This window comes from Oncorhynchus mykiss, chromosome 3, assembly GCF_057628025.1.
Source record: "Oncorhynchus mykiss isolate SJ-2025 chromosome 3, ASM5762802v1, whole genome shotgun sequence".
Taxonomy (NCBI): domain Eukaryota; kingdom Metazoa; phylum Chordata; class Actinopteri; order Salmoniformes; family Salmonidae; genus Oncorhynchus; species Oncorhynchus mykiss.
Window position 1 is genome coordinate 59,124,586 of NC_143024.1, and position 25,086 is coordinate 59,149,671.

Sequence of the window (25,086 nt, forward strand, 5' to 3'; positions counted from 1 at the left end):
TTACGTACAGCCGTCCAACGATTGTGCTTTTTTCGCAAATGCGCTTTTGTTAAATCATCCCCAAGCATTGCATTGATTATATGCAATGCAGGACACGCTAGATAAACGAGTAATATCATTAACTAGTTATTATGATTGATTGTTTTTTACAAGATAGGTTTAATGCTAGCTAGCAACGTACCTTGGCTTCTACTGCATTTGCGTAACAGGCAGGCTCCTCGTGGAGTGCAATGAGAGGCAGGTGGTTAGAGCGTTGGACTAGTTAACCATAAGGTTGCAAGATTGGATCACCCGAGCTGACAAGGTGAAAATCTGTCTTTCTGCCCCTGAACAAGGCAGTTAACCCACCATTCCTAGGCCGCCATTGAAACTAATTATGTTTTCTTAACTGACTTGCCTAGTTAAATAAAGGTATAAAAAAATAAATCGGCAAAATCGGCGCCCAAAAATACAGATTTCCGATTTGTTATGAAAATTTGAAATCAGCTCTAATTAATCGAGCTCTACTTGAGACATGGGTTGTATATGTGTGCCATACAGAGGGTGAATGGGCAAGACAAAATATTGAAGTGCCTTTGAACAGGGTATGCTAGTAGGTGCCAGGCCAGGTGTACCGATTTTGTTGCATGATCAACAGTTTGCTGTGTAAATCAACAATGGTCCACCACCCAAAGGACATCCAGACAACTTGACTGTGGGAAGCATTGGAGTCAACATGGGCCAGCATCAATGTGGAACGCTTTTGACACCTTGTAGAGTCCACGCCCCGAATTGAGGGCAAAAGGAGCTGCAACTCTGGTTTGTGTACAGTCTATATGGCTAAGTGTTATTTTTTCTGCTGAGAGCTGCAAAGAGAGATTATTAACCCGTAAGGATGGAACAACAGATGCACTGTATGACCAAAAGTATGTGGACACCTGCCCATTTGAACATCTCATTCCAAAATCATGGGCATTTAATATGGAGTTGTTCCCCCTTTGCTGCTATAACAGCCTCCACTCTTCTGGGAAGGATTTCCAATAGATTTTGGAACATTGCTGCGGGGACTTGCTTCCATTCAGCCATTAGCATTGAGGTCCGGCACTGACATTCCAATTCATCCCAAAGGTGTTCAATGGGGTTGAGGTCAGTGCTCTGTGCAGGTCAGTCAAGTTCTTCCACACCTTATCTTGACAAACCATTTCTGAAATGGACCTCCCTTTGTGCTCGGTGGCATTGTCATGCTGAAAGAGGAAAGGGCCTTCCCCAAACTGTTGCCACAAAGTTGGAAGTACAGAATGGTCTAGAATGTCATTGTATGCTGTAGCGTTAAGATTTCCCTTCACTGGAACTAAGCGGCCTTGCCCGACCGTGAAAAACAGCGCCAGACCATTATTCCTCCTCCACCAAACTTTACAGTTGGCACTATGCATTCAGGCAGGTAGCGTTCCGTTCTCCTGGCATCCGCCAAACCCAGATTTGTCCCTCGGACTGCCAGATGGTAAAGCATGATTCATCACTCCAGAGTCCAATGGCGGCGAGGTTTACACCACTCCAGTCGACGCTTGGCATTGTGCATGGTGACCTTAGGCTTGTGTGCGGCTGCTCGGCCATGGAAACCCATTTCATGAATCTCCCAATGAACATCTTGCCGATGTTGTTTCCAGAGGCAGTTTGGAACTCGGTAGTGAGTGTTGCAACCGAGGACAAAATATTTTTACGCGTTTCAGCACTCAGGGGTCCCGTTCTGTGAGCTTGTGTGGCCTACCACTTTGAGGCTGAGCCATTGTTGCTCCGAGATGTTTCCTCTTCACAATAACAGCACTTACAGTTGATCGGGGCAGCTCCACCAGGGCAGACATTTTTACAAACTCACTTGTTGGAAAGGTGGCATCCTATGACGGTGCACGTTGAAAGTTACTGAGCTCTCATTCTACTGCTATTGTTTTTTTCCTATAGAGATTACATGGCTGTGTGCTCTATTTTATACACCTGTCGGCAATGGGTGTGGCTGAAATAACCAAATCCACTAATTTGAAGGGGTGTCCACATACTCCTGAATATATAGTGTAGTTTGTGTGCCAAACCGTTCGGATGCTGGACGGTTTTGTGAGAAGACTGAATTTTGGGACGTCTTGTGCTCTTACAAACACCACTCTAGCTGTCACCTTTCACCGCAGATGCGGAAGTGCGACACCGGAGGATGCTGGTGAATTGAGAGACATCCCATGCAATATCTCTAGCTTAAACTGACAGATTTTGAATGATTTATTTTTTTTTTTTGTGCCAATTCAAATTCCGCTGGGCACGGACATCAACTCTATGGGGTTAAAAAGCTGTATCATTAAGAGAGAGAGCGGAGCAGAGAGATGGGGGTGGTGCGGCTTGACAAACTGCATAAAGCTACTGCCTTAGCGTTGCACAGAATTGGAAATGAGCCCTGAATTAATTTCAATTAAGTCCGTCTTTAGCAGCTTAACTGTCAAACTTCAGCACGGACAACATGGCGTTTTTTTTTCCTCTGAGCTCTCGCTAGCAATTTGAGCGTGTCTGAATTATTGCAGTTGATCCCTAGCTAGCTGTGGTGTGTGCTGCTGTGTAGTAGCTGTCACTGTGTGATGCTAATGGGGATTAGGGGTGACACACAGGAAGACACACGAGGCCGGTGGCAGTCTCTAACCCTGAGCCGGTACTACTGTCTGATTCTGCATCCCAAATGACACCCTATTCCTTATTAAGGCCCAATGGGCTCTGGTCAAAAAACGAATGCACTTAAATTGGGGAATACGTTTCCAGACTTACGCCCCTTCCGTCCCTTCAGGCATGCGGAGCTCGTACGCCAGTCAGCACAGCCAGCTGGGCCAGGACCTGAGGTCAGCCATGTCACCTGACCGCCACATCACGCCCATCTACGAGGACAGGACCTTCCAGGGGCCCCTGTACCGTAGCCCCAACCACCACGACCCAGTGGACCTCAACAACTCCTCGCAGAGCGCCATCTACAGGAGTCCGTCAGGTAGAACACTAGACTGCTATGAGAGGTCTGCAGGTTTTCGCTCCTCCTTTGTACTTGATTGATGAATTAATGTCAATGATTAATAAGGAACTCGCGTCACCTGGTTGTCTAGGTCTTAATTGAAAGGGGAAAAACCTGAAAACCAGCAGACACTAGGCCCTCCATGGAATTACTTTGACAGCCCTGCTGTACACAAGTGTTTTTCAAACCTCTCCTTGGGGACTCCCAGACATTTCACAATTTAGCTGTAGCTCTGAACTAGCTCACCTGATTCACCTATTCAAGGGCTTAATGATTAGTTGACAAGTTGAATAGTGAACTTAAAATGCATGGAACGGCTTGTGGGCCCAAGGAGAGGTTTGAAAAACACTGCTCTACACTTCATCTTAAGGCTGCAAAATTCAGGTAATTTTCAAAAAATGTCCAGGTTTTCCACAAATCCTGTTTGGAGGATTTGCTGCTTATTCCTTTCTTACTTATTCCAACCGTTGATTTCTCTGAAACTTTCCCAAAATGCCTAGGTTAACGTCATCTCAATGTCTAATGATGAGAACACTAATGCAAGCAGGATGGAACCAAGGCATCAATAAGCTGATTTGATCAGCAGCGTTGGTGAGAAACAGATGGGGATGTTGAGGAGAGAGAGAGCGAGAGCAGTCTTTTTAAATCATTTACAATGACTCTGTCATAGTTTAAACATAGCTGTTACATGGCTACTCCCCCTGCCTTTCCCACTCTAGCCCAGGTTCTCTCTCTTGCTCTCGTTCACTCTCGCTCTCTCACTGTCTCTCGCGCTCTCTCTCTCTCGCTCACTCACTCACTCCCCTCCCCCTTCTTTTTTTCTCTCTTATGTGATCTCTCCTGGGAACACTTTGTCCAAGCCAGACAGCCATCCAGCCCAGCCAGACTGCCTGCCAGTCTACCTATCTTGCCCTCCTTTCCTCCCTCCTTCGTCAGAGATGGGTCTGAGACAGGAGAGGAAGGAGACAGGCATGGGCTGATACGCCAGCCACAAAGGAGTCAATTACCTGTGTGTCACACTTATAATGAGAAGAGGGATGAGGGGCCAGGGAACAGCAGCGTGTCCACACAGAGTCAGCGTCCCAAATGGCACCCTACTCCCTATTTTAAGTGCTCGACACTTTTGATTGACCGGGGCCCAAAAGTAGGGCATGCTATCCCTTGTGTACTTTATAGGTAACATGGCTCTATTTGGGAGGTAGCCACGGCCAGCTGGGTTTGGATGTTAGAATTCTATCATCGCTCCTCCAGCACACAGCCATTTAGCATCCTCTTTACAGCAGACGTGAGATCCTCACGGACTGATAAGTTCAGTAATAAATGGTATTGATGCTCAGAAGACGACTCCTCTCAGATAACGATTAGCACCCATGTTACGCTCGCGGCCCGGCTATATTGAGAGGAAGGCAAAAAAGGTTGTTTGGAGTCTTTACCGGAGATCATTTTAAATAAAAAATCTAATTTGATCCCCAAGCACCCTTTGTTATAGTGTGAAATTCAATTTTGATGGACTTTTCCCCCAGTTCTCTTTCCATAAATTCTTTATCTACAGTATTTTGGGTGGTCTGTATTTTTTGGGGAGTGACAACCAAGGTTTTTATGCTAAATGGAAATATCGATCCCTGTTGCAAAAAAGCAAGTTGCAGAGGTCGGGTATGACATTTAAAAGATGGATGTAGTTTTTTTTAAAGAGGATTTTAGTAGCGTGTCATCATGATATCACAGATCTGGCCTATGAACTGCCAAATAGAGAGAGGTATTGATGTGAGCATTTTTTATTTTTGGAGGGCAGCTTCAAGTTGACGTGTTGTTTCTTGTAGGAGGGACTATGTGTGTGTGCGCTGTGTGCAGGCCCAGTCCCTGCAGCATGGCAGGATAGAGATCTGACCGGAGGGAAGGAGAGCAGCAGTCACATGGTCTCTGCTCTGTTTGTTCGGAGCAGGAAGGCAGGCCAGGCTGTGTGTGTGTGTGTGTGTGAGAGAGAGAGTATGTAGGGCATATTGTGCTAGAAACTAGGTCACAATATCACAACGCAAGGAGGGGAGAGGGGCAGAAAAATAGACATTGTTTAAGGACGATGACACAGTTAAAATTATGGCAGACTAAATATTTACCCTGGCCTGGATGGAAGGATATCCTGTTGGTGGGTTAGCTTAGCACTGCCGCTGTTTCACCTAAAGAGGGAGGACTGTGTGTTTATTCCTGTGTCAGACACAACCAGGGCTCACTGGCCTCAGGCCACACTGAAGCAGGGAGGAGAGGAGAGAGGGATGAGAGGAGGTGTGTTGCTGGATCACCTGTGAAAAAATCTGCAGGATCTGGCTTGCTCAGTCCTACATCGTTAATGAACGAAACGACAACAACAAAACGGTCCCTTTTTGAAGGAGGAGTAGTGTGGAATCATGGGAGCACCATTTTACCCTCTTTCATTAAGTGGATCCAGATTGGAAGAAACGGTGTGTGCGAGTCAAAAAGTCTAGTGTTTTCCGCTCCGGTCAGCACGCCTCGGAGTGTGTCCCAAATGGCACCCTATTCCTTATAGAGTGCACTACTTTTAACCAGAGCCCTATGTGCCATGGTCAAAAGTAGTGCACTATTCAGAGAAAAGGGGTTCTGTTTTGGTCACATTTTCTGAGGTGAAAAAGGTTTGAAAAAACACTGCTAATCTTCACTAGCCCAGGGAGCTGTAGATGAGGTCTGGTAGCTGCTGTATACTTGTCTTGTTCGATATCAATCTGAGTTGTTTTTCGTTGGTCTCTCAGGCGTGGGGACCCTCCAGAGGACCTCCAGCCAGCGTAGTGCCATGACGTACCAAAGAAGCAACTACGCTCTGAACACGGCGGCCACGTACGCAGAGCCCTACCGCTTGGCTCAGTACCGGCCCTCCGAGGGCAACTACGTCAGGCAGCCGGTCGTCATGGATGACGGGGCCACCCGCTCGCCCTCCATAGACAGCATCCAGAAGGACCCGAGGTAAAGCACTAGGCTCTAAGCCTCTAAGCTACAAGCGCTCGGTCGTTGTCATTAGCCCGCACCTTAGCAAAACCTTGCACCGTAAAACGGAACCATCCGTTTCTTATTGGACGAATTCTGACAGATCCCTCCCTGTTTTGAACGGTTTGGTTCCGACTAATTCATCCCTCCCCTGTCATTCACTGGGTTTTATCAGTGCTTCTAACCTTGCTTACGGGGCTACTACTGTATATACTGCTGGGTCAACACTAGTGTTACTGTTCACACACACACAGCTCCCTGGGCAGCCATCCAGAGCCTTAGCCATTAAGATACAGATGTAGGATCTTAATTTGAGCCAAGTTTGCTACAGCAGGAAAATAATGCAGCAACAGGAAATGTGAATTATTATGTGGATTATAATTAATGGATGTTTTTTTTGTAGGAGTTTATCATTTTTTTTGTTTTGGCAAATCAAGTAACATTTTTAAGTGGAAAACCTTGAATACACTAGAGGTTTTCATTTCCTGCACAAATGGCTACTCTACAAAGGACCCCCTGATTCAGTGAACTGCTGCGTCTGCTCTTGCTACAGAGGCGTGTGTACTATGTAAGCATGGCTGGGTTTGTAGACCCGGAGCGCTGAACCCCTGACCTTGGGAGTGCTGTTCACACCCAGAGTCCTGCTCTAGCTGAGAGCAGTGAGAGGGTGACAGCAGGCCTCCCTCCCTGCCTGCTATACACAGCAGACCATGCTCAGACCAAGGGTGCCTCCTGACTCTCCCCTATATAGTGGCTATGGGCCCTGGTCAAAGTAGTGCACTGTAAAGGGAGTAGGGTGCCATTTGGGTCGCAGTCCTAAAAGCACCTGCACTAAGAAAAGGCATGTTTCATCAACTGGGTCTCTACTGCCAAACGGATGACATGTAGCAGTGGTGATGGTATCAACTTTTTGTGTCCCCGGGGTAATTTAGAAGAAAATTGTATTTTGATTTGATTGGACTGGCGTCTTGCTTCATGTAACACGCTGAGGCAAGGGCAGGTGCGTTACAGCCGACACCTCACACATCAACACAGCCAATTCTGTCACAATGTGGACGTGCACCCCACTTTGCTACTTTCTCATTTCCTCTTCTTTTCTTTACTCCGCTAGTCAGAATAGTTTTTTTTGGCGGTCAGAGATAAATACAAGTTCTGAACCAGAAGCAGACTTGGTAATATCTACGCTTTTCTCTTGTCACAAAGGTCATTCGTTCTAGTCGATGTCTTTTTAGACAGATTCATGAGTCAGGAGAGGCTCATCGCAGTGACTCTCCAAAAGGCAAGACATGCCTTCTGGTCTTACAAAGGAAACTGGAGTGAAATCTCAGCCTTTTTATATATTGGGAGAAAAGAAACAATCCTGCAGTGTAATAGATGTCAATGTAATTTCCTGGTGCTTGAAACGTGTAGCCGTGTGCCCCAGCCCTGTGGACCGTGGGTGGATATAGCTGTGTGCTGACGTTGTACTGCTTTGTGTGTGTCTCTGTGCGTGTGTGTCTATCACTCTGTCTGTGTTCCAGGGAGTTTGCCTGGCGTGACCCCGAGCTGCCCGAGGTCATTCATATGCTGCAGCACCAGTTCCCCTCGGTGCAGGCCAACGCCGCCGCATACCTGCAGCACCTGTGCTTCGGCGATAATCGAGTCAAGGCGGAGGTACATTACGTACGCACTGCTCCCCAGATCCTTCGTCAGTCCCCAGCATGCAAATCACTGTGATGTGCTGCCCATCCCAAGGGGGGGGGGGGAGAGAGATAGGGATGTGGCAGTCATGACATTCTGTCAGCCAGTGATTGTCATGTAAATAACTGCTGGTCTCATGGTAAATGACCGTTTAATGAACATCAACACGTTTAGCATTTCCTGACTTCCACGCTTAGCCTAAAAGCCACTGATGCAGACCTTTGGAACATCTACATTTAGGAAAAACGTCGAACGAATCCATGTAACACAGCCTACGCCTTCACATTAAATCCGTTATTTATTTTAGACCGATCTAAAGAAACGTGATATGAAGAAAATGTATTCTATTTCAGAAGAACAGAATAGCATACTCAGAGTTGTCCTTATGTTAGGTCCTGATCTGGCTGTGCCGGGCAGGCTGTGGGCTACACTACTTCATTTAGCAGACAAGATTTGCTTAGGATTCCGTGGCATTATTTTATAGTATGAAGAATACGATTGAACATAGCCGAATAAAATAGAAAGGCTTTTTTCTCCAAATGATTTCCGACGTGATCCGCACATGTGGCTGTTCTGTGCTGAGCGGTTAACGAAGAAACAGGTCCTCCCAAATGCTTAGTTTAGGGATATTTATGCAACTTTAGTTGTGATACAAACGTTGGGCTAGATGTTTTCATTTTGAATACATTCTAAGGCTGCATGATGCGAAGTTGCATGAAAGGCATGAGTTCTGCGTTGTTTCTTGCGCAGGCTGCACACACTTCATCAGTCTTTCATTCACAATTCGACAAGCACTTGATAATATTCTCACCAGGCCGCAAATTTCCTAGCGGCATCCCCCTTGTGTGGACGTAATGCCCCATAAATCAATCTATGCCTTGCGACCAAAGTGGCCCAATGTGCCCTCGGGCTGAATATAATAATTATAATTCCCTTCTCCCGGCTGCCAATCGCCGTGCTCCGAAGCACCTCTCACTCACATGGCTCTTTTCAGATATCTCAATTCTAGCCTTACGTGATCAAGTCCTTCTCACAGGCAATTTAGCTCCAAAGTAGGCTACAAGTGAAGACAGACACATCGGGGACGCGACTGTGCGCGTCCTTATCGAATTCCGAGGCGCACATTGAAGATGCTACAAGAACGATCCCAATTTACTCAGCCAACAAGATGAGTAGGCCTAACAAACAGCAAAAGCACTAGCCTACAGTATGTCAATCTCCTATCCCCCATAGTACAGAAGTTGGTCAACTTGTCCTACTGTGTGAGAATAAATATTCCAAACAAACTCTAGGACAGTTGTGGGATGCGATAGATCCCAAATGAATACAACCACTCGCATCAAACAACAGATCAGAACATTTCCTGTCACTTTCTTCACGTTATAAGCTCAGCAATGCACACACGGCAGTAGGCTATAAGCGCGAATGTTCCAACATGCAATCAATTAGCGGGAAAACACTGTTCTCAAAAGGTGACCGCAAATGCGATTTATGCATGTATGCATGCTTTTTTTTTATATAGCTGCATGTTAATGGTTAGAATTATCTTCCCCCAAACTTAAAACGCACTCGCCGCCTATATATGCCAGTTAGGCTTAATTTTAGTTGTGATACAAACCTTATCAAAACATGTAGGCCTATGGGCTAGGCTACATGAGGTGTGCGATTATGATTTGGAAAAAGTCGGGAAAAAAAAGGTTTCTTGCCTCACTGTGCACGTTGGGCATCATTCACAAGTGATATTGTCACCCATCAGACTATTCTTAATTTAATCTTGTTTTTACATATACTAAATAATATACTGTATGTGAAATTAGTTTAGATTTAGAATGGACGATTATCCTGAGCCTGTCTCAGAACATGTCAGGCCTCCCGAGTAGTGCAGCATCGCAGTGGGTTTGATACCAGGCTGAGTCACGACAGGATGTGACCGAGAGTCCTGTAGGGTAGCGCACAATTGGCCCAGCGTCGTCCGGGTTATGGGAGGGTTTGACCGGGGGGGGGGGCCTCTACTTGGCTCATTGCGCTCTAGTGACTCCTTGTGGCAGACCTGGCGGACTTTGGTCATCAGTTGGGCGGTGTTTCCTCCGACACATTGGTGCAGCTGGTTTCTGGGTTAAGTGGGTGGGTGTTAAGAAGCGCGGTTTGGCAGGTCATGTGTCAGAGGACGCCTCTCCCAAACCCATTGGGAAGTTGCAGCGATGAGACGAAATCGCAATTGGATATCACGAAATTGGGTAGAAAAAGGGGGTAAAATAAACCACAAAAAAAGACACATCGTCTATATACTTAAATTGCAAATGGACACTTTTTCCATGGGTAATTTCCATGTTGTAAGCAAAGAAATGTGCTTATTATTAGGAATGTTTAGAAATACAGTGCATTCGAAAAGTATTCAGACCCCTTCCCATCCACATTTTGTTACATTACAGCCTTATTCTAAAATGGATAACATTTATTTTTATGCACAATAACCCATAATGACAAAGTGAAAACAGGTTTTTGACATTTTTACACATTTATAAAAAATAAAAGGACTCATGACCGCCGGTGTGGCGGTATTACGCTCACTGTAACAACCCTAGGGGTGAATCTCAATTGTATTTATTTGATTCCTCACGTTCTTCCTTCTCGTCTCCTTCTCATAACGTACGGGAGGAACCTCAGATGTTTTTTTTTTTGAGAAGGGGCCAATGAGAGAGGACTTGAGGAATCAAGGAAATGCAATTGAGATTCACCCAGGCTTTGAGAGACTATGCTGCTGCAGAGGCTCTCTCCTTCTCTCTCTTTCCCTCCCTGGCTGGGCTGGGTTGGCGACTCCATTCCACTCCAGCTCCCTCTGGAATTTCACTGCTCCACAGCGTGCTGGTACTGTCGCCGGAGTTGCCGGCTGGAAAAGCTGATCTCTTAAGACAAAACAAAATACAAAACATTAACACCTGCTCTTTCCATAACATAGACTGACCAGGTGAAAGCTATGATCCTAATGGATGTCACTTGTTAAATCCACTTCCATCAGTGTAGCTGAAGGGGAGGAGACAGGTTAAAGAAGGACTTTTAAGCCTTGAGACAATTGCGCAACTCAGTATTAGGAAGGTGTTCCTAAAGTTAGGTATACTCAGTGTATCGTTTAGGCATTTTATGCGATCGCTGAAGATATGCAGTACATTTTCTATGTGTCTTTCATCTGTTATAAAGAAAGCCATTGGTATCTATTCTCCGCATCCCTTACATGAATAAATACAAAGCCCAGATTTATGTTGTCAGAGATTTATGTTGTCAGAGCGATACTCAGAACATAGTCACTACACGTTCCTGCTCAATCCATGTTCAGTTCCTTATCAAATATTTGTGACATTGATCCTGCATGACTGAACCTCTGTCCTCACCGTTTTGTCATTCTCGTGGTGTTTTACTGCACAAACCAATGAGTTATGCTCAAGGCCTTCTTGATGACTCGCCGCACCCTCTAGGTGTGCCGTCTAGGGGGAATCAAACACCTGGTGGACCTGTTGGACCACAAAACCCTGGAGGTCCAGAGGAACGCCTGTGGAGCTCTGAGGAACCTGGTCTACGGGAAAGCCACGGACGACAACAAGGTGGCCGTGAGAAACGCAGGTGGCGTCCCCGCTCTTCTCAGACTGCTGAGGAAGACTGTAGACGCTGAAGTGAGAGAGCTGGTCACGGGTAAGAGAGGGAGTGGTGTCCGCTTGGTGCATTCAATGTGTGTGTGTGTGTGTGTGTGTGCATGTTGGTGAATTCACTCTGTCTTTTTTTCCCCCAGATTTTTCTGGGTAAGAAACGGCGTTTATTTAAAATGGCCCTTTTTAACCCTGGAACTCCACGGAGCGTGCCTTCCCACAGCTCGGATCTGTGTGCTATTCTCTCTCTCTTTCTCTCTTTCTCTGCCCTCTGGCGTATTCGCAGTGGTCACAGTTCCACATTATTTCACTCATCCATTATTCAGTGACGTTTGCCCAAATCAAATCCACTGGAGTTCCACTACTGGGTTTTTTTGTGGGACAGGAACATTACTACACAACCTAAAGTAGAGCTGTTCAATTATTAATCTTCTCGCCTGCCTGCCAGCCTTGCCAGTCCGCTTCGTCAGTCGTTTGGCATTAGTCATTGGATGTGAGGAACTCCAATCCCCTGAGTTGACTGACAGATACTAGGGGACAACTGGTCAGGACCAGGCCAGACCAGAATACACATGATCCCAAATGGCACCCTATTCCCTATATGCAGCACTACTTTTGACCGGGACCCATGGGGAATAGGGTGCCATTTGCCAAGGTGGCTGAATCAGCTGTTTGTGTACAGCTCAGCTCCATGCTCTACTCTGACTAGCTCTACCTCTACCACAGTGCAGAATCCAATTGCTCCGTTCTGTAGTGATACGTTGTGGAAGTGAAGTGGAGATGTGGCTCGAGTCTCGTTTCAATCAAGTTGGTGTTTGTTTGGATTTTTCTCAGAGCACGGTGAACTCCAAAGGAGAAAGAAGAGACAATTGTTCTTAGGGTCTCCTCGGCACTGAAAACAACGACTGTATAAATCTGAAGCATCCGGTTGGCATTTCCACTCACCACCAAATGGTGATGAGAGGAAGCGCAGTGGGAGAAGATGGTAGCGAGAGAGATTTTGGCCGACGTTCTGCAAATGTTCTCATCGATGAAACGTCTGATCTCTATACAGTTTTCAGAGTGGACAAAGTTTTTTTTTTTTTGTAGACTTTACCCTTTGCCAAAGTTTCTAAATATTGTGTTGTCTAGGAGTTGAAGGATGAATTTAGTCATTGCACACAGAGTAGGCGGTCCCTAATGGAAATACGCAAATACATGCTAGAACACGCCAATAGGATCTCGCTAGCTCGTGCTTGGCTCTGCCCACCTCCTTGCTTGTTCTGCCCACTATGATGAATGTGCTCCCATTGGAAATGACAGGCTGTGGTCTATCTTGGGTTAGTTATGAAAAATCTTTGCTGATGGGTTGAATTAAGGAACTAACGAATCCGAGTCACATGCAGTCTATAACAGAAGGGAGTAAGGGGGGATAGAATCACTGGCATTGCGGTCACTTCTAGCCGGTCTAATCCATTCTCATTCAAAAGGGAGGTCAGTTCAATGCAGATGTGTGTCGTACAAATCTTGGACTAAATTGTTTTGATGTGTTGTGAGTACTTCTTACGACTGTGTGTGTGAAAAAATAAATAAACGGCTAATTGGCAATTGAGGACCCAGAATACCATGCAATTTAAGAAGGTCGGTGATAACACCGTCCCCTCTGGATAATCACGATCAATGAGAACAATTGACACGAGGAGCTTTCTGCCGCACTTCCTGCTGGCCAAAGCCAATGGGGACTGACAGGACTTAGCTTGCATCCCAAATGGTCCCCTATCCCCTATTTAGTGCACTACTTTGGACCGGAACCATATGGGTGCCATTTGGGATGCATTTTCTCACCAACACCCCTCTGACATATTTCTACCCTTGAAAAGAGCCATGTGCTGTATGGTAAAAGAGTACCAGGGTGCACTCAGCCTGCCCACCTCTGAGCTTCACTGGCAGGACATGTTTATTCTACTCCCCGGTATGTCAGTGGTCCTTTATTCCAATGGGATCATCAGCTGTGCTCCATGTGAGCCACTATGGTAGCAGGAGGAGCCCCCTCTTCTCTTTTCTACCCAGGTCAGGGGGTCATTTTGTGGGGACGTGTGAAGCAATCTAGCCCTGGTCCCTGATTCCCATAGCAGCTGTTGTGGTTATTGGCTTGTCCTCAAAAGGCCTCTGAGATCAAAGGGGCAGGCCTCCCCTGGTTGTCGTCACCCCAGTGGCAGTGTCACCTTGCCCCTACGGACGGACCAGCTTGTCCCTGAACTGTGTCATCACAGGCTCTCTCTCTATATACACACACACACACACACACACACACACAACGGCCCTGTCCTAGAACACAGTCTATCCGCATGTGACCCCACTGTTATCATTGCTGTCGCAAATATTTATTTAACTAGGTAAGTCCGTTAAAGAATACATTCTTATTTTTACAATGACTGCCTACACCGGGAGCAGCGGTACACACACAACCTGGGATGGAACAAAATGACAGTACATTATATTACATTAGTGTGCATGTGTGGAATCTGTGCTCCTGCTTTCCTATGTTGACAAGGCTCCCCTCGAATAGAAGTACCTATGTGTAGGAGTTCAGGAGACAGTCAGCTACAAGCCTAACCTTGTGTGTGTGTGTTTCCAGCGTGCTGATGGGGAAAACCGCCCCGCTGTGCTCATCTCCTGGGCAGTGTTCCTTTTTTAAAATTGAACAGAGCTCATCAAGGAAGGCACACTGGAGCTGCTGCAAAGCATCCATTTCCTCAGATGTAGGGCAGAGTACAGATTGTCACCTAGCTCACCCTGCAGCCGCTGTGGAAATACACTGAGACCTCAGGCACACAGTTATACTGTAGTGGTCAGCCACACCCGACAGACTGGGGGAGGGGGGGACAACTAAACTCATAGTACTAACCACCTCTCTCCTCTGTCCCCCACTGGCCTAGGAGAATAACCCTGTCAGAGCTAGTCTTGATTTTTGATTGTGCATGTTAGAGCAAACCCTGGGCTTTGACTAGAGACGGGGCTGTCCCAAATGGCATCCTATTCTCTATGGGCCGTGTTCAAAAGTAGTATGCTCTGTAGGGAGAATAGGGTGGCATTTGGGATGCAGGGCCAGGTCAACATATGGCCCCCGGCCTCTTAGCAACCGCTACCCAGCCCCTCCCCCCACTTCATCTGATTATTGATACTGTTGGGTCTGGCATTGCAATGGATCTGCACGCTCATACCAGCTCCACAGCACGCCAGCACACATGCCCCTCTAAATCGCTCGCTCTCGGAGCCAACGAATGCCTGATCGACACACATTAATCCGCCCAATCAGAGCCTGTTAATACCCGACCACACCCACCGCACCTTTACTCTGGCCAATCGGTAGCGGCTGAACGTCTAAGCCCGCCAACTCAAGCCCAGGGTACTATAATGGCTGTCCTGGCTTCAGCACCTCATCCCTGCAGACAGTAACTGAATAACAAGTGCAGTGGATTCGTTATGTGGCGGAATGGAGCCCTTTAGCCAAGCTATGAGACACACACACTCCCCTCCCCTATTGCTCTCTCTTTCACACAAACAAGTGCACATACACTCTCTTTCTTACACACACGCACACACTCCCTAACTTTATAAATCTAGGCCACAGTCAAATGATATGTCTTTCGAGGATCGATCCGAAGGCAGGTGATTGGCTCCCGTGTCACAGCGTATTGCCTCTCCAGCTCGGGCGTTCGTTTACATTGGGCTAGTGTTCCCGTGCCTGGCTAACATATCCATCACAGGAGGTTAGCGTCCCCTTAATTGGCGCCACCTTAATTGGGCTCGTGGTAATGGCTGGAGTGGAACGGTATCAAATACATCAAAACATTTCCATCCGTTTGTTGCCATTCCATTTGCTCGGTTCCTGCTATTATTAGGAGTCGTCCTCCCCCCAGCAGCCTCCTCTGGTATACATACAGTATAAAGAACTGAGCCCAGACCAAGCTGAGAGATCAAGCCTCCGTGCACAATTCACACAGGCGGTTCCATCAGACTCTCAAATGTGACACATGGGAATCGCTGGGCTTTATAGAGACAACTGTCAGTCACACCTCACTGGACTCTGCTGCAGATTTTATCCCAAGTTTCAAAAGACCGCAGAACAGGGCCAGTTTAAAGGCTGTTTCTTCAAGTAGAGCTTTAGGGGGCGATGAGGAGGAGCGGGGAGGGGGGGGGGGGGGGGTGATGGCTAGGGAGACAGACCTGGATCATTTCAGTTTGCCTGGGTGCTTTATTCTAGCTGTGTGTGTGTGTGTGTGTGTGTGTGCACGCATGTAAGTGCATTATCACTACATTACGAGGCTCTCATCCCAAGGGAGTTCTCGAAGGGAGTTCGCCATCGAAGAAAGCCAAGGCAAAGGCTAAGCTAGTAGAGAACGGCACTAAGTCACCACAGAGGATTTGGACTGAAATGAATCCCAGGGCCTGGGAATACACGTTCTAGGTGAGCTTACAGCTGCGGGATGAAGCCTCACACGGCACTGGCAGGTGCAGATGTTAACCGCGGAGAGACGCTTTCATGGGTCGCTCGGGCCAAGCTGCGAATTTGTCCTTTCTCTTCTTGTTGAAATGAAGACGTGAAATCGGACGGTTTTGGACCCCCATGATAGTAACGGCCGTAAGGTTGTTACTGCCGCTATTTCATTAAAGTGTGAATGGACCTTGTATTGAACTGGGGAACTCCACGGATAGGGATACCTGGCTGTCTACTATGCTTTGCTGGCATCCTTTTTAGGAATCGCCCTTGGGCTATAGTAATGGGTGTGATGACCTCCATTGGTTTAATTGGAGAGAAGACAAACAGTGGCTAGGATACATAAACACTGGGGTGGATAGAGGAGAGCTCAAGGAAGCGACAAAGATCACACAAACACACACACACACACACACACCAGGCATCACTCCCATCCCATGCTTTCCTATCCTCACACATCCAAAGAGATCAGCCAGTCAGTGGGGGTGTAGATGGATCTCCACTGCTGTGCCTGCAGTCTTAGAGGTAGTAACTATGCGTGCTTCCCAAGTGGCACCCTATTCCCTGTATAGTGCACTGCTTTTGACCAGGGCCCATAGGGTTTCCATAGGGATCTGGTCAGAAGTAGTGCATTACATAGGGAATAGGGTGCCATTGGACTCAAAAGTAGCGCGTTTAAATAGGGAAAAGGGTCCTATTTTGGGACGCGTTCTATGAGTCTCTCGCTCTCTGTGGTTAGACAGGAGCTGAGCTGCAGCCCTGTAGAAATCGGCCTGTGTTTTCTGCTTCCGGGGAACAGCCATCTGAGTTAAAAGAACGTGCTCCACGCGGGTTAATCTGGAGCAGATGCAGAATCAAAGGGCGCCTCCATCGCAAATTTTACTAGGACTATTACTGGTTACTCTAAGTACATTTGAAACTAATACAATTATTACAGAATATCGGGAGACATGTTGCATTACCCAGATGATGCGTTGAGCCAGTATCTTGTGGTGTCTTGTGTTCATCTCAAGAGAGACATTTCTTCCTCACTTGCCTTGAGGATATCTAAAGCTTTTTAAGATCCTTTTTGATGCGGATGCCTGACGTCTCTGTTCTGCTGGCGGATGGCTTTCATTTGTTATATGAGGGCTATTATTTTTCCTCTGATCCTCTCTTCTCCCTGTGTGGTACTGAGCTATAAAAAGCCCCTGGATCTTGGCAGCTCTGGAGGGCTAGCCTAACTGCACACGACAGCTGACACAACCAGGGGTTTGTGGGCCGGTCTCTCTCTCTCTAACGTGCCCCCCCCCCCTTCCTGTCCCTCCTGCTTCTCTGCAGGGGTGCTGTGGAACCTGTCCTCCTGTGATTCCGTCAAGATGACAATCATTCGGGATGCCTTAACTACTCTGACAAACACTGTGATCATACCTCACTCTGGATGGAGCAGCACAACGTTTGACAATGACCACAAGCTCAAGTTCCACTCATCTCTGGTCCTGAGGAACACAAGTGGCTGTCTGAGGTAATGGACATTTTAAGCTTGATGCTACCACCCCCTTCTGGATGTTTTAAAGCTACTGCAAAGGAAGCAGGGCCTGGTAATCTCTGACTGTATTTAGTGTGGTAAAGAAAATGTACAAACAAAATACACAGAATTAGAAGGCTGTGCACTTACAGATTCAATGCGGTGTCTGTTGATCCACCCACCGCAAGGCGTAGATGGGTATTATGTTATGGTTGCCCAGTAAGTATAATCACTCTGCAACCCAGCTGTAGTACAGGTTATTCTCGCTCTCTAGCCCCCCTTACGTTGCCCTCGTTTTGAAGGCAATGGATGCATCCCAAATGGCTCCCTTATGGGCCCGGGTCAAAAGTAGGGAGTAGGTTCCTATTTGGGAAGCTGCTAGAAGTTTGGTCTCTAACTGGCGACGGCGTCTCTGAGCGCACTCGGCTAGGCTCTCATTTCCCCCGCTCAAAAACACTCGTAATGGCATCGCTCAGGCCAACCAGAGAGCCTAATCCATTATGGATGGGGTGGAGCAAGTCAACCCCACACCACACGCCAGCGTTGCGCTACGGGAACAAACACAAACACCGTTTCATCTGCTTCCCAAATGCTACCCTGTTCCCTTTTTATAGTGCGCTACTTTTGAACAAAAGCCTTTGGGGGGCCTTGTTGAAAGCAGTGTACTAAATAGGTAATAGGGTGCCGTTTTGGGACACAACCTTGCCTATTTTTCCGTGCCTGTTTGTGTACGTTGCCGGGCCTGTTTGTCTTTGTGTGTGTGATTTATTTGGGTGTTTGTATGTGCTGTAGGGCCATATGTCTGTGTCCTGAAAAGTGTGTGTTGTTTCATAGGAACCTGAGCTCGGCGGGGGAGGAGGCTAGAAAACAGATGCGCTCCTGTGAGGGGCTGGTGGACTCCTTACTCTACGTCATCAAGGCCTGTGTCAACACCTCGGACTTCGACAGCAAGGTCTGTGCACAAACGCGCACACAGTCACACTATGGCAGGCAGCTGTAGGGGTTAAAGGCAACACCTACCCTACCAGTTTCGAATGATTTCATCGTTTCTCACTCATTTCCTTGCACAGCTCACTAACTTGATTGGGAAGGCCTTTTTATCAACCCGTATGTGTACAATGTTAATAGCACGCAATTACAGTTCATAGACTGCCAGCTGTTCCAGTTAATTATTTCCCCTTCAAATTTTCCCTCTTTTGATTTTATGTGTCCCAAGTGACACCCTGTTCCCTATGCGTCCTGGTCAAAAGTAGTGCACTATAGTAAAAGGGAATAGGGTGCCATTTGGGATGTGCATTCATTACCTCAGTGATCTGCTGAACAAATACCACTGTATGGGCATCAAACAGTAAAGAATTAAACCCATTTGTCAGAGCCCAGATCTCCCTTTCTAAGTGGAGACACTTTAATCTGTTAACACAGTGTGGCTCTCATACCTAATTAATTTACACTGCTACAGATGACACCAGGCCTACTCACTCACTCACTCACTCACTCACTCACTCACTCACTCACTCACTCACTCACTCACAAGAGAGGCTTGCTTGGCTTATTGATCACTATTTCAATGGAACAAACCTCTTATGATGTATAGTGTGCTGATTAAGATCTCTTCCCTCCCCCTTTCTCTCTCTGTCACTCTTTCTCTCTATTGCTATTGTCTCACTCTCACTCTTTGTTCTCTCACTCTGTCTCTATCTCTATTCTTTCTCGCTCTCTCTCTCTTCTCTTTCTCTCTCGGTCTCTCGGTCTCTCTCTCGGTGTCTCTCTCTCTCTCTCTCTCAGTGTCTCTCTCTCGGTCTCTCTCTTTCTCGGTCTCTCTCTCTCTCGGTCTCTCTCTCTCTCTCTCTCTCTCGGTCTCTCTCTCTCTCTCTCTCGGTCTCTCTCTCTCTCTCTCTCGGTCTTTCTCTCTCTCTCGGTCTTTCTCTCTCTCTCGGTCTTTCTCTCTCTCTCGGTCTCTCTCTCTCTCTCTCTCGGTCTTTCTCTCTCTCTCGGTCTTTCTCTCTCTCTCGGTCTCTCTCTCTCTCTCTCTCGGTCTCTCTCTCTCTCTCTCTCTCTCTCTATCTATCTATCTATCTATCAGGGTGTGTAGGGTGTAAATATGATCAGTCGTGCAATGTTTTGGTATAAATACAATATGGCTTTTACTCAAGACATTGTGCTTATTAAGGAAGTTTAGAACTCTTACATTTATAATACTACAGAAAACCTTCCCCAGGTTACTGTTCACACAAATACCTCTGGAATTGTTAGGGTCAAATTTGTCTCTGTTCTTAAAGATTGGGTTTATGAGTCCTTGATTCCAGATATCAGGGAAATAACCTACACTCAGGATCAAATTAAATATAGCCAATTGCAATGTTGCACTAGTGAGTTTGAGCATCTCATTTAGGATGCCATCAGGTCCGCATGCTTTTTCAATTTGAGAGCCTGAAGTTTCTTATAGAGCTCCTGGTCAGTAATTGGGGAGTCCAATGGATTTTGATGGTCCTTTATAGCTTTTACTAATCCATTCAACTTCTCATGAATTTGTCGTTGTGCGTTTGTGTCAATTTGAACGGTGTTGTAGAGTGTTTTAAAATTAGTTGTCCAAATGTCACCATTTTTTATCGCTAATTCCTCTTGTTTTGATTTTAGATATATATATATATATTTTTTTTTTAATTTGCCAGAAAATGTTTGTGTTTATGGACTCCTCAATTAGTGTCAGCTGCTTGCTGTTGTATTGTGCTTTTTTGGTTCTGAGTGTACGTTTATAGAGTTTTAAAGTCTCACTGTAATGAAGGTGTAATTCACCATTATTTGGGCCTCTGTGCTTTTGGTTAGATAGTGTTCTAAGTTTTTTCCTTATAATTTTACAATCTGCATCAAACCAGTTGTCATCTGTGATTTTTAATTGTTTATTTAAAAAAAAATCAATTTCAATTGTGCTTCTTTTGCAGTTTGCCTGAATATATAGTTGATGTGTTTTACTGCCAGATTGATGCCTTCTTTACTGTGAGTGAATGTGCTATCCAGAAAGTTATCTAAGAGTGTCTGGATATTTTGGTTCCAGGTTGCTTTCTGGTTTTCTTCTGTGCTGTTTTGGGCCCATCTGTATGAATTTCTGATGATGTACAGCTTACTGGGCTGTGAATGTGTGGTTGTTTCCATGTCTTTTCTTTTGAGGAACAATGTAATTTGGTGTTGGTGTTAGTGGCTTGACAGTGAATGAGCTTAGAGAGAAAGGGTCAATGTCTGTAATCATATAATCTACTGTACTGTGGCCAAGCGGTGAGCAGTAGGTGAATCTCCCCAAAGAGTCCCCCCCGTAACCTACCATTGACAAAGTACAGACCCAGGCTTCTACAGAGCTGCAACAGATTCCTTTCGTTTTTGTTGACGGTGCTGTCACTGTTGTTTCTATGGGGGAGATGAAGACAGAAACCGTATGGCCTCCCCTCGTGTGGTCGTTAGATCAGGTAGTGTTCCTGTGCGCGCATTTGTGTCCCCACAGATGAGCACATTTCCCTGGGCCTGGAAATGGCACGTCTCTTCCCCAAGGGTACTCTCCTCTGAGTAATATGGGGATTCTGGGGGGGGGGGGGGGGGGGGGGTTATATATTGCGCAAAGGAACACATTTTTCTGTCAGTACAAGTTATTTTTTTCAGTGTTAACCAATTGTGATATTTACCAATTTTGAGGGGATCAATTAGATTTGTAGTTCAGATTTGTACCAAATGATCAGTCCTCCAGAGTCTACAAACACAGTTTGTTTCTGTGACGGCACAATTACCTCTCTGTAGCCTGTGGGACAGTGAGTGACAATGTCACCCTTACACCATGTCTCCTGCAGAATGATGACGTCAACATCTTTAAGATTTTTGTTGAACTCCAGTGCAAAACTCTTCAGTCCAAAGTTTGAGTTTAGGCCCTGAATGTTCCACATGCTAACTGATAGTGATTTCATGTTGCAAAAGAAAGAATAGCAGTCAGAAATTCAGTAGCTAATAAGTTGTTAAGAGTGAGATAAACAGGATAACAGCTAAAAAAGAAAATTCTGATATATATATTCCTATTCATTGAACAAGTAAATTCTAGGAGTGTGTGTGTGCGTTCGTCCGTCCGTCCGTCCGTTTAGTGCAGATGTATTGGAGGAGCTGTTTAATCCTACAGGGTTCTCCTGTCCTCTGACGACCTCTGCGTAGCTACACTGGTCCTGCTGTTAGGCCCTGTGGAGTGGAGGGGGGCCAGGTCTGGGCCATGGGGTTTCCTCTCTGGTCTGGTAGAGGTGGTCTGGTGCGGGGTAGTAGGTTGGACCCGGTCCAGTTTGGCTAAGCCGATGGAAGTGGTGATGCTCTGGCGGGGCCTGTGGGGTGCGCTGGGTCTGGTGGGGCGTTGAGGGGCCCTGGGGCTCCTTGGTGGTGCCGTGGTCTGGTAGGGGTCTCTGGGTAGTCCTCTGTCCAGTGCGGAATGGGGTGTTTGTCTACCAAGTGCCACGTCCTTTAGAGACGTGGCAAACATCCCTACTGTCTGCTTCCTCAGGTGGGAGTGGTCGTGCAGATGCTCTGGGGTGATTGTTGGGTGGTGAGCAACGTGTACGTTCGGGAGTAGGCCACACCCTCTGGTGATGTCAGCGTTGACTTTCTGAATGGTACGGGGATGAAAGTCTTTCCGGGGCAGCAGAGTGGAGATGGTGATGTGGAAGTTGGGGAACCGCTCAGAGGCCCTCTCTGCTACTCTGTTGACCAGGCTGCCTACTCTCTCCTGCTCCTCTCGCAGGTTGTGTGAATAGGTGCCGGTGTGAATAATAATGTGGCCTGGTGTGCCAAAGTCAGGCTGGGACAGGATGTGGATGTCATCCTGTGTTTTTGGGCACCATATTTTGCACACCTTGTGTTGGGGGAAGAGTTTATCTTCTTGGATGAATTTCCCGTTTGAGTCAATGAGGATGGAGCCCTCAGTGGGTTTTTACCAGATAAGTGCGTTTACGGTCTGGGGCTGGAGTACACAGGGCCTGTGAACATGGAGGGGTGTGTGGAGGTGCGTCAGGGGCGGCCAGAGAGCTTCTCTCTGTAGTAGGTGTCCCCATGTGAGCCTTGTTGACTGGGGGTGTGGGTAAAGTGTTGTCGGTATGGGGAGGTTGTGGGTAAAGCTGGGTCAGTGGGGTTGTTAGGGGTGGTGAGGGGCTGCAGCTTCTCTCTAGGAGTCTCTACAGTCTGTTCTCTGTGCTGTAGCACCCTCTTGATGACTGCCATCTCCTCCTTTACCTGCACCAGCTCTCTCCTCATGATGGCCTTTACCACCTCCAGCGCTGTGGTAAGGCTCTCTCCTCATGGTGCCCTTTACCACCTCCAGCGCTGTGGTAAGGCTCTCTCCTCATGGTGCCCTTTACCACCTCCAGCGCTGTGGTAAGGCTCTCTCCTCATGGTGGCCTTTACCACCTCCAGCGCTGTGGTAAAGCTCTCTCCTCATGGTGCCCTTTACCACCTCCAGCGCTGTGGTAAGGCTCTCTCCTCATGGTGCCCTTTACCACCTCCAGCGCTGTGGTAAGGCTCTCTCCTCATGGTGCCCTTTACCACCTCCAGCGCTGTGGTAAGGCTCTCTCCTCATGGTGGCCTTTACCACCTCCAGCGCTGTGGTAAAGCTCTCTCCTCATGGTGCCCTTTAACACCTCCAGCGCTGTGGTAAGGCTCTCTCCTCATGATGGCCTTTACCACCTCCAGCGCTGTGGTAAAGCTCTCTCCTCGTGGTGGCCTTGACCTCCTCCAGCGCTGTGGTAAAGCTCTCTCCTCATGGTGCCCTTTACCACCTCCAGCGCTGTGGTAAGGCTCTCTCCTCATGGTGCCCTTTAACACCTCCAGCGCTGTGGTAAAGCTCTCTCCTCGTGGTGGCCTTTACCACCTCCAGCGCTGTGGTAAAGCTCTCTCCTCATGGTGCCCTTTAACACCTCCAGCGCTGTGGTAAAGCTCTCTCCTCATGATGGCCTTTACCACCTCCAGCGCTGTGGTAAAGCTCTCTCCTCATGGTGCCCTTTAACACCTCCAGCGCTGTGGTAAGGCTCTCTCCTCGTGGTGCCCTTTACCACCTCCAGCGCTGTGGTAAGGCTCTCTCCTCGTGGTGGCCTTGACCTCCTCAAGCGCTGTTGCAAGGCTCTCTCCTCATGGTGCCCTTTACCACCTCCAGCGCTGTGGTAAGGCTCTCTCCTCATGGTGGCCTTGACCTCCTCAAGCGCTGTGGTAAAGCTCTCTCCTCATGGTGGCTTTTACCTCCTCAAGCGCTGTGGCAAGGCTCTCTCCTCATGGTGGCCTTTACCTCCTCCAGCGCTGTGGTAAAGCTCTCTCCTCATGGTGGCTTTTACCTCCTCAAGCGCTGTGGCAAGGCTCTCTCCTCATGGTGGCCTTTACCTCCTCAAGGCGCTCTCTCAGCTTCTGGACAGAGTTCTTCAGCTGGGTCCTGTACTGGTTGAGCTGGTCCTGTAGAAGCTCTGCGTCTGGGCTGGTGGTGGTGTAGCTGGGGGGCTGCTCCTTCAGCTCAGCAACCCATACCTCTTAACGGAGCCAGCCTGTCTCTCAGCAGGCTGATGGTAGTGTGGTCTTGTCTCTGGTGGTTGCTCTTCAGTTGTACAATTTGATTACCTGTAAATTTTTTTACTGATTTAATCATGTCAATCTCGCACATTAACAACCAAAAAGCTATAATAAATCAGGAGCCGTTCTTCTGCATGACTTCTCTCTCAGAATGTTCTCTCTCTCGATCTCGGTCTCTTCTCTCTCTCGATCTCGATTCTCTCGATCACGATCTCTATTCTCACTCTCACGATCTCTATTCTCTCTCACTCGTTCTTTCTCTATTCTCTCAAATTCAAAAGGCTTTATTGGCATGGAAAGTGTTACTGCACACGTTGCCAATGTAGTCGTATAGAAGCATTATTAAATCAATAAAATAAATCAAATAACATTCAATGATTAACAGGACTCCCCGCCTCTCCTCTCATCTCTCTCTAGATTGTGGAGAACTGTATTTGCACTCTGAGGAACCTGTCGTATCGCCTGGAGCTGGAGATGCCCCCGTCAAGGTTTCAGGGAGCCCAGGAGCTGGACGGTCTACTGGGCAGTGAGTCTCCCAGTAAGGACGTGGAATCCAGCTGCTGGGGCCGGAAGAAGAAGAAGAAGAAAAAGAGCTCCCAGGAAGACCAGGTAAGCTTGGGGAATAAGAACGCCGCTTAAGTCTCAAACGGCACCCTATGTAGTGCACCGTCTTTTGACCAGCGCCCATAGACACAACTTCCATCTGAGTGGTGGAAATATCACTTCCTAGGCCTCCAAAGTGAATGTTCACTCCAGGCGAGCTCAGAAATGTCACTTCCCAGGCTTTAATGTGAATGTTCACTCCAAATGTTTGTCAAACGTGTGTGTGTGTGTGTGTGTGTGTGTGTGTGTGTGTGTGTGTGTGTATGTATTTATAGATGTATGTTCTTTTTAATTAACAGTAGTCTAGTAGCGAGATGAGTCTGCGTTCCACGCCATCTGTTGTCTAACATGACGGAATCAGACGGTGTCTGCCTGTTATTCCAAATCATTTGGGATTGAGTCGTCGTATCGCTTGATCTCCACAACAGATGGCGTGGGACGTGGACTCAGTAGACCACATCTGACCGAATTTGATTTTGGAGTGAACTATTCCTTTAACTCTTCTAGGAGCCCATATTCACAAAACATCTCAGAGCAGAAGTGCTGAATTAGGACCAGGTATCTCCTGTCCATATAATATTTTTAATTCTGATCT

General features: G+C 47.2%; 1 protein-coding gene across 31 annotated transcripts in view; it reads left to right on the plus strand.

Annotated features, from left to right (window-relative positions):
- The window catches only part of LOC110520056 (plakophilin-4), a 114,827-nt gene that overhangs the window by 81,137 nt on the left and 8,604 nt on the right, over window positions 1-25,086 (plus strand). For 26 of the 31 annotated variants that reach the window (XM_090229653.1, XM_036974325.2, XM_090229657.1 and 23 more), the window contains 7 exons: window positions 2,801-2,995; window positions 5,779-5,989; window positions 7,531-7,663; window positions 11,164-11,377; window positions 17,132-17,315; window positions 18,153-18,270; window positions 24,306-24,497. In XM_090229653.1, the coding sequence (XP_090085779.1) occupies window positions 2,801-2,995; window positions 5,779-5,989; window positions 7,531-7,663; window positions 11,164-11,377; window positions 17,132-17,315; window positions 18,153-18,270; window positions 24,306-24,497 (1,247 nt within the window). The remainder of the gene's footprint in view (window positions 1-2,800; window positions 2,996-5,778; window positions 5,990-7,530; window positions 7,664-11,163; window positions 11,378-17,131; window positions 17,316-18,152; window positions 18,271-24,305; window positions 24,498-25,086) is intronic. The other 5 variants (XM_090229661.1, XM_090229665.1, XM_090229660.1 and 2 more) reach the window with 1 other exon arrangement.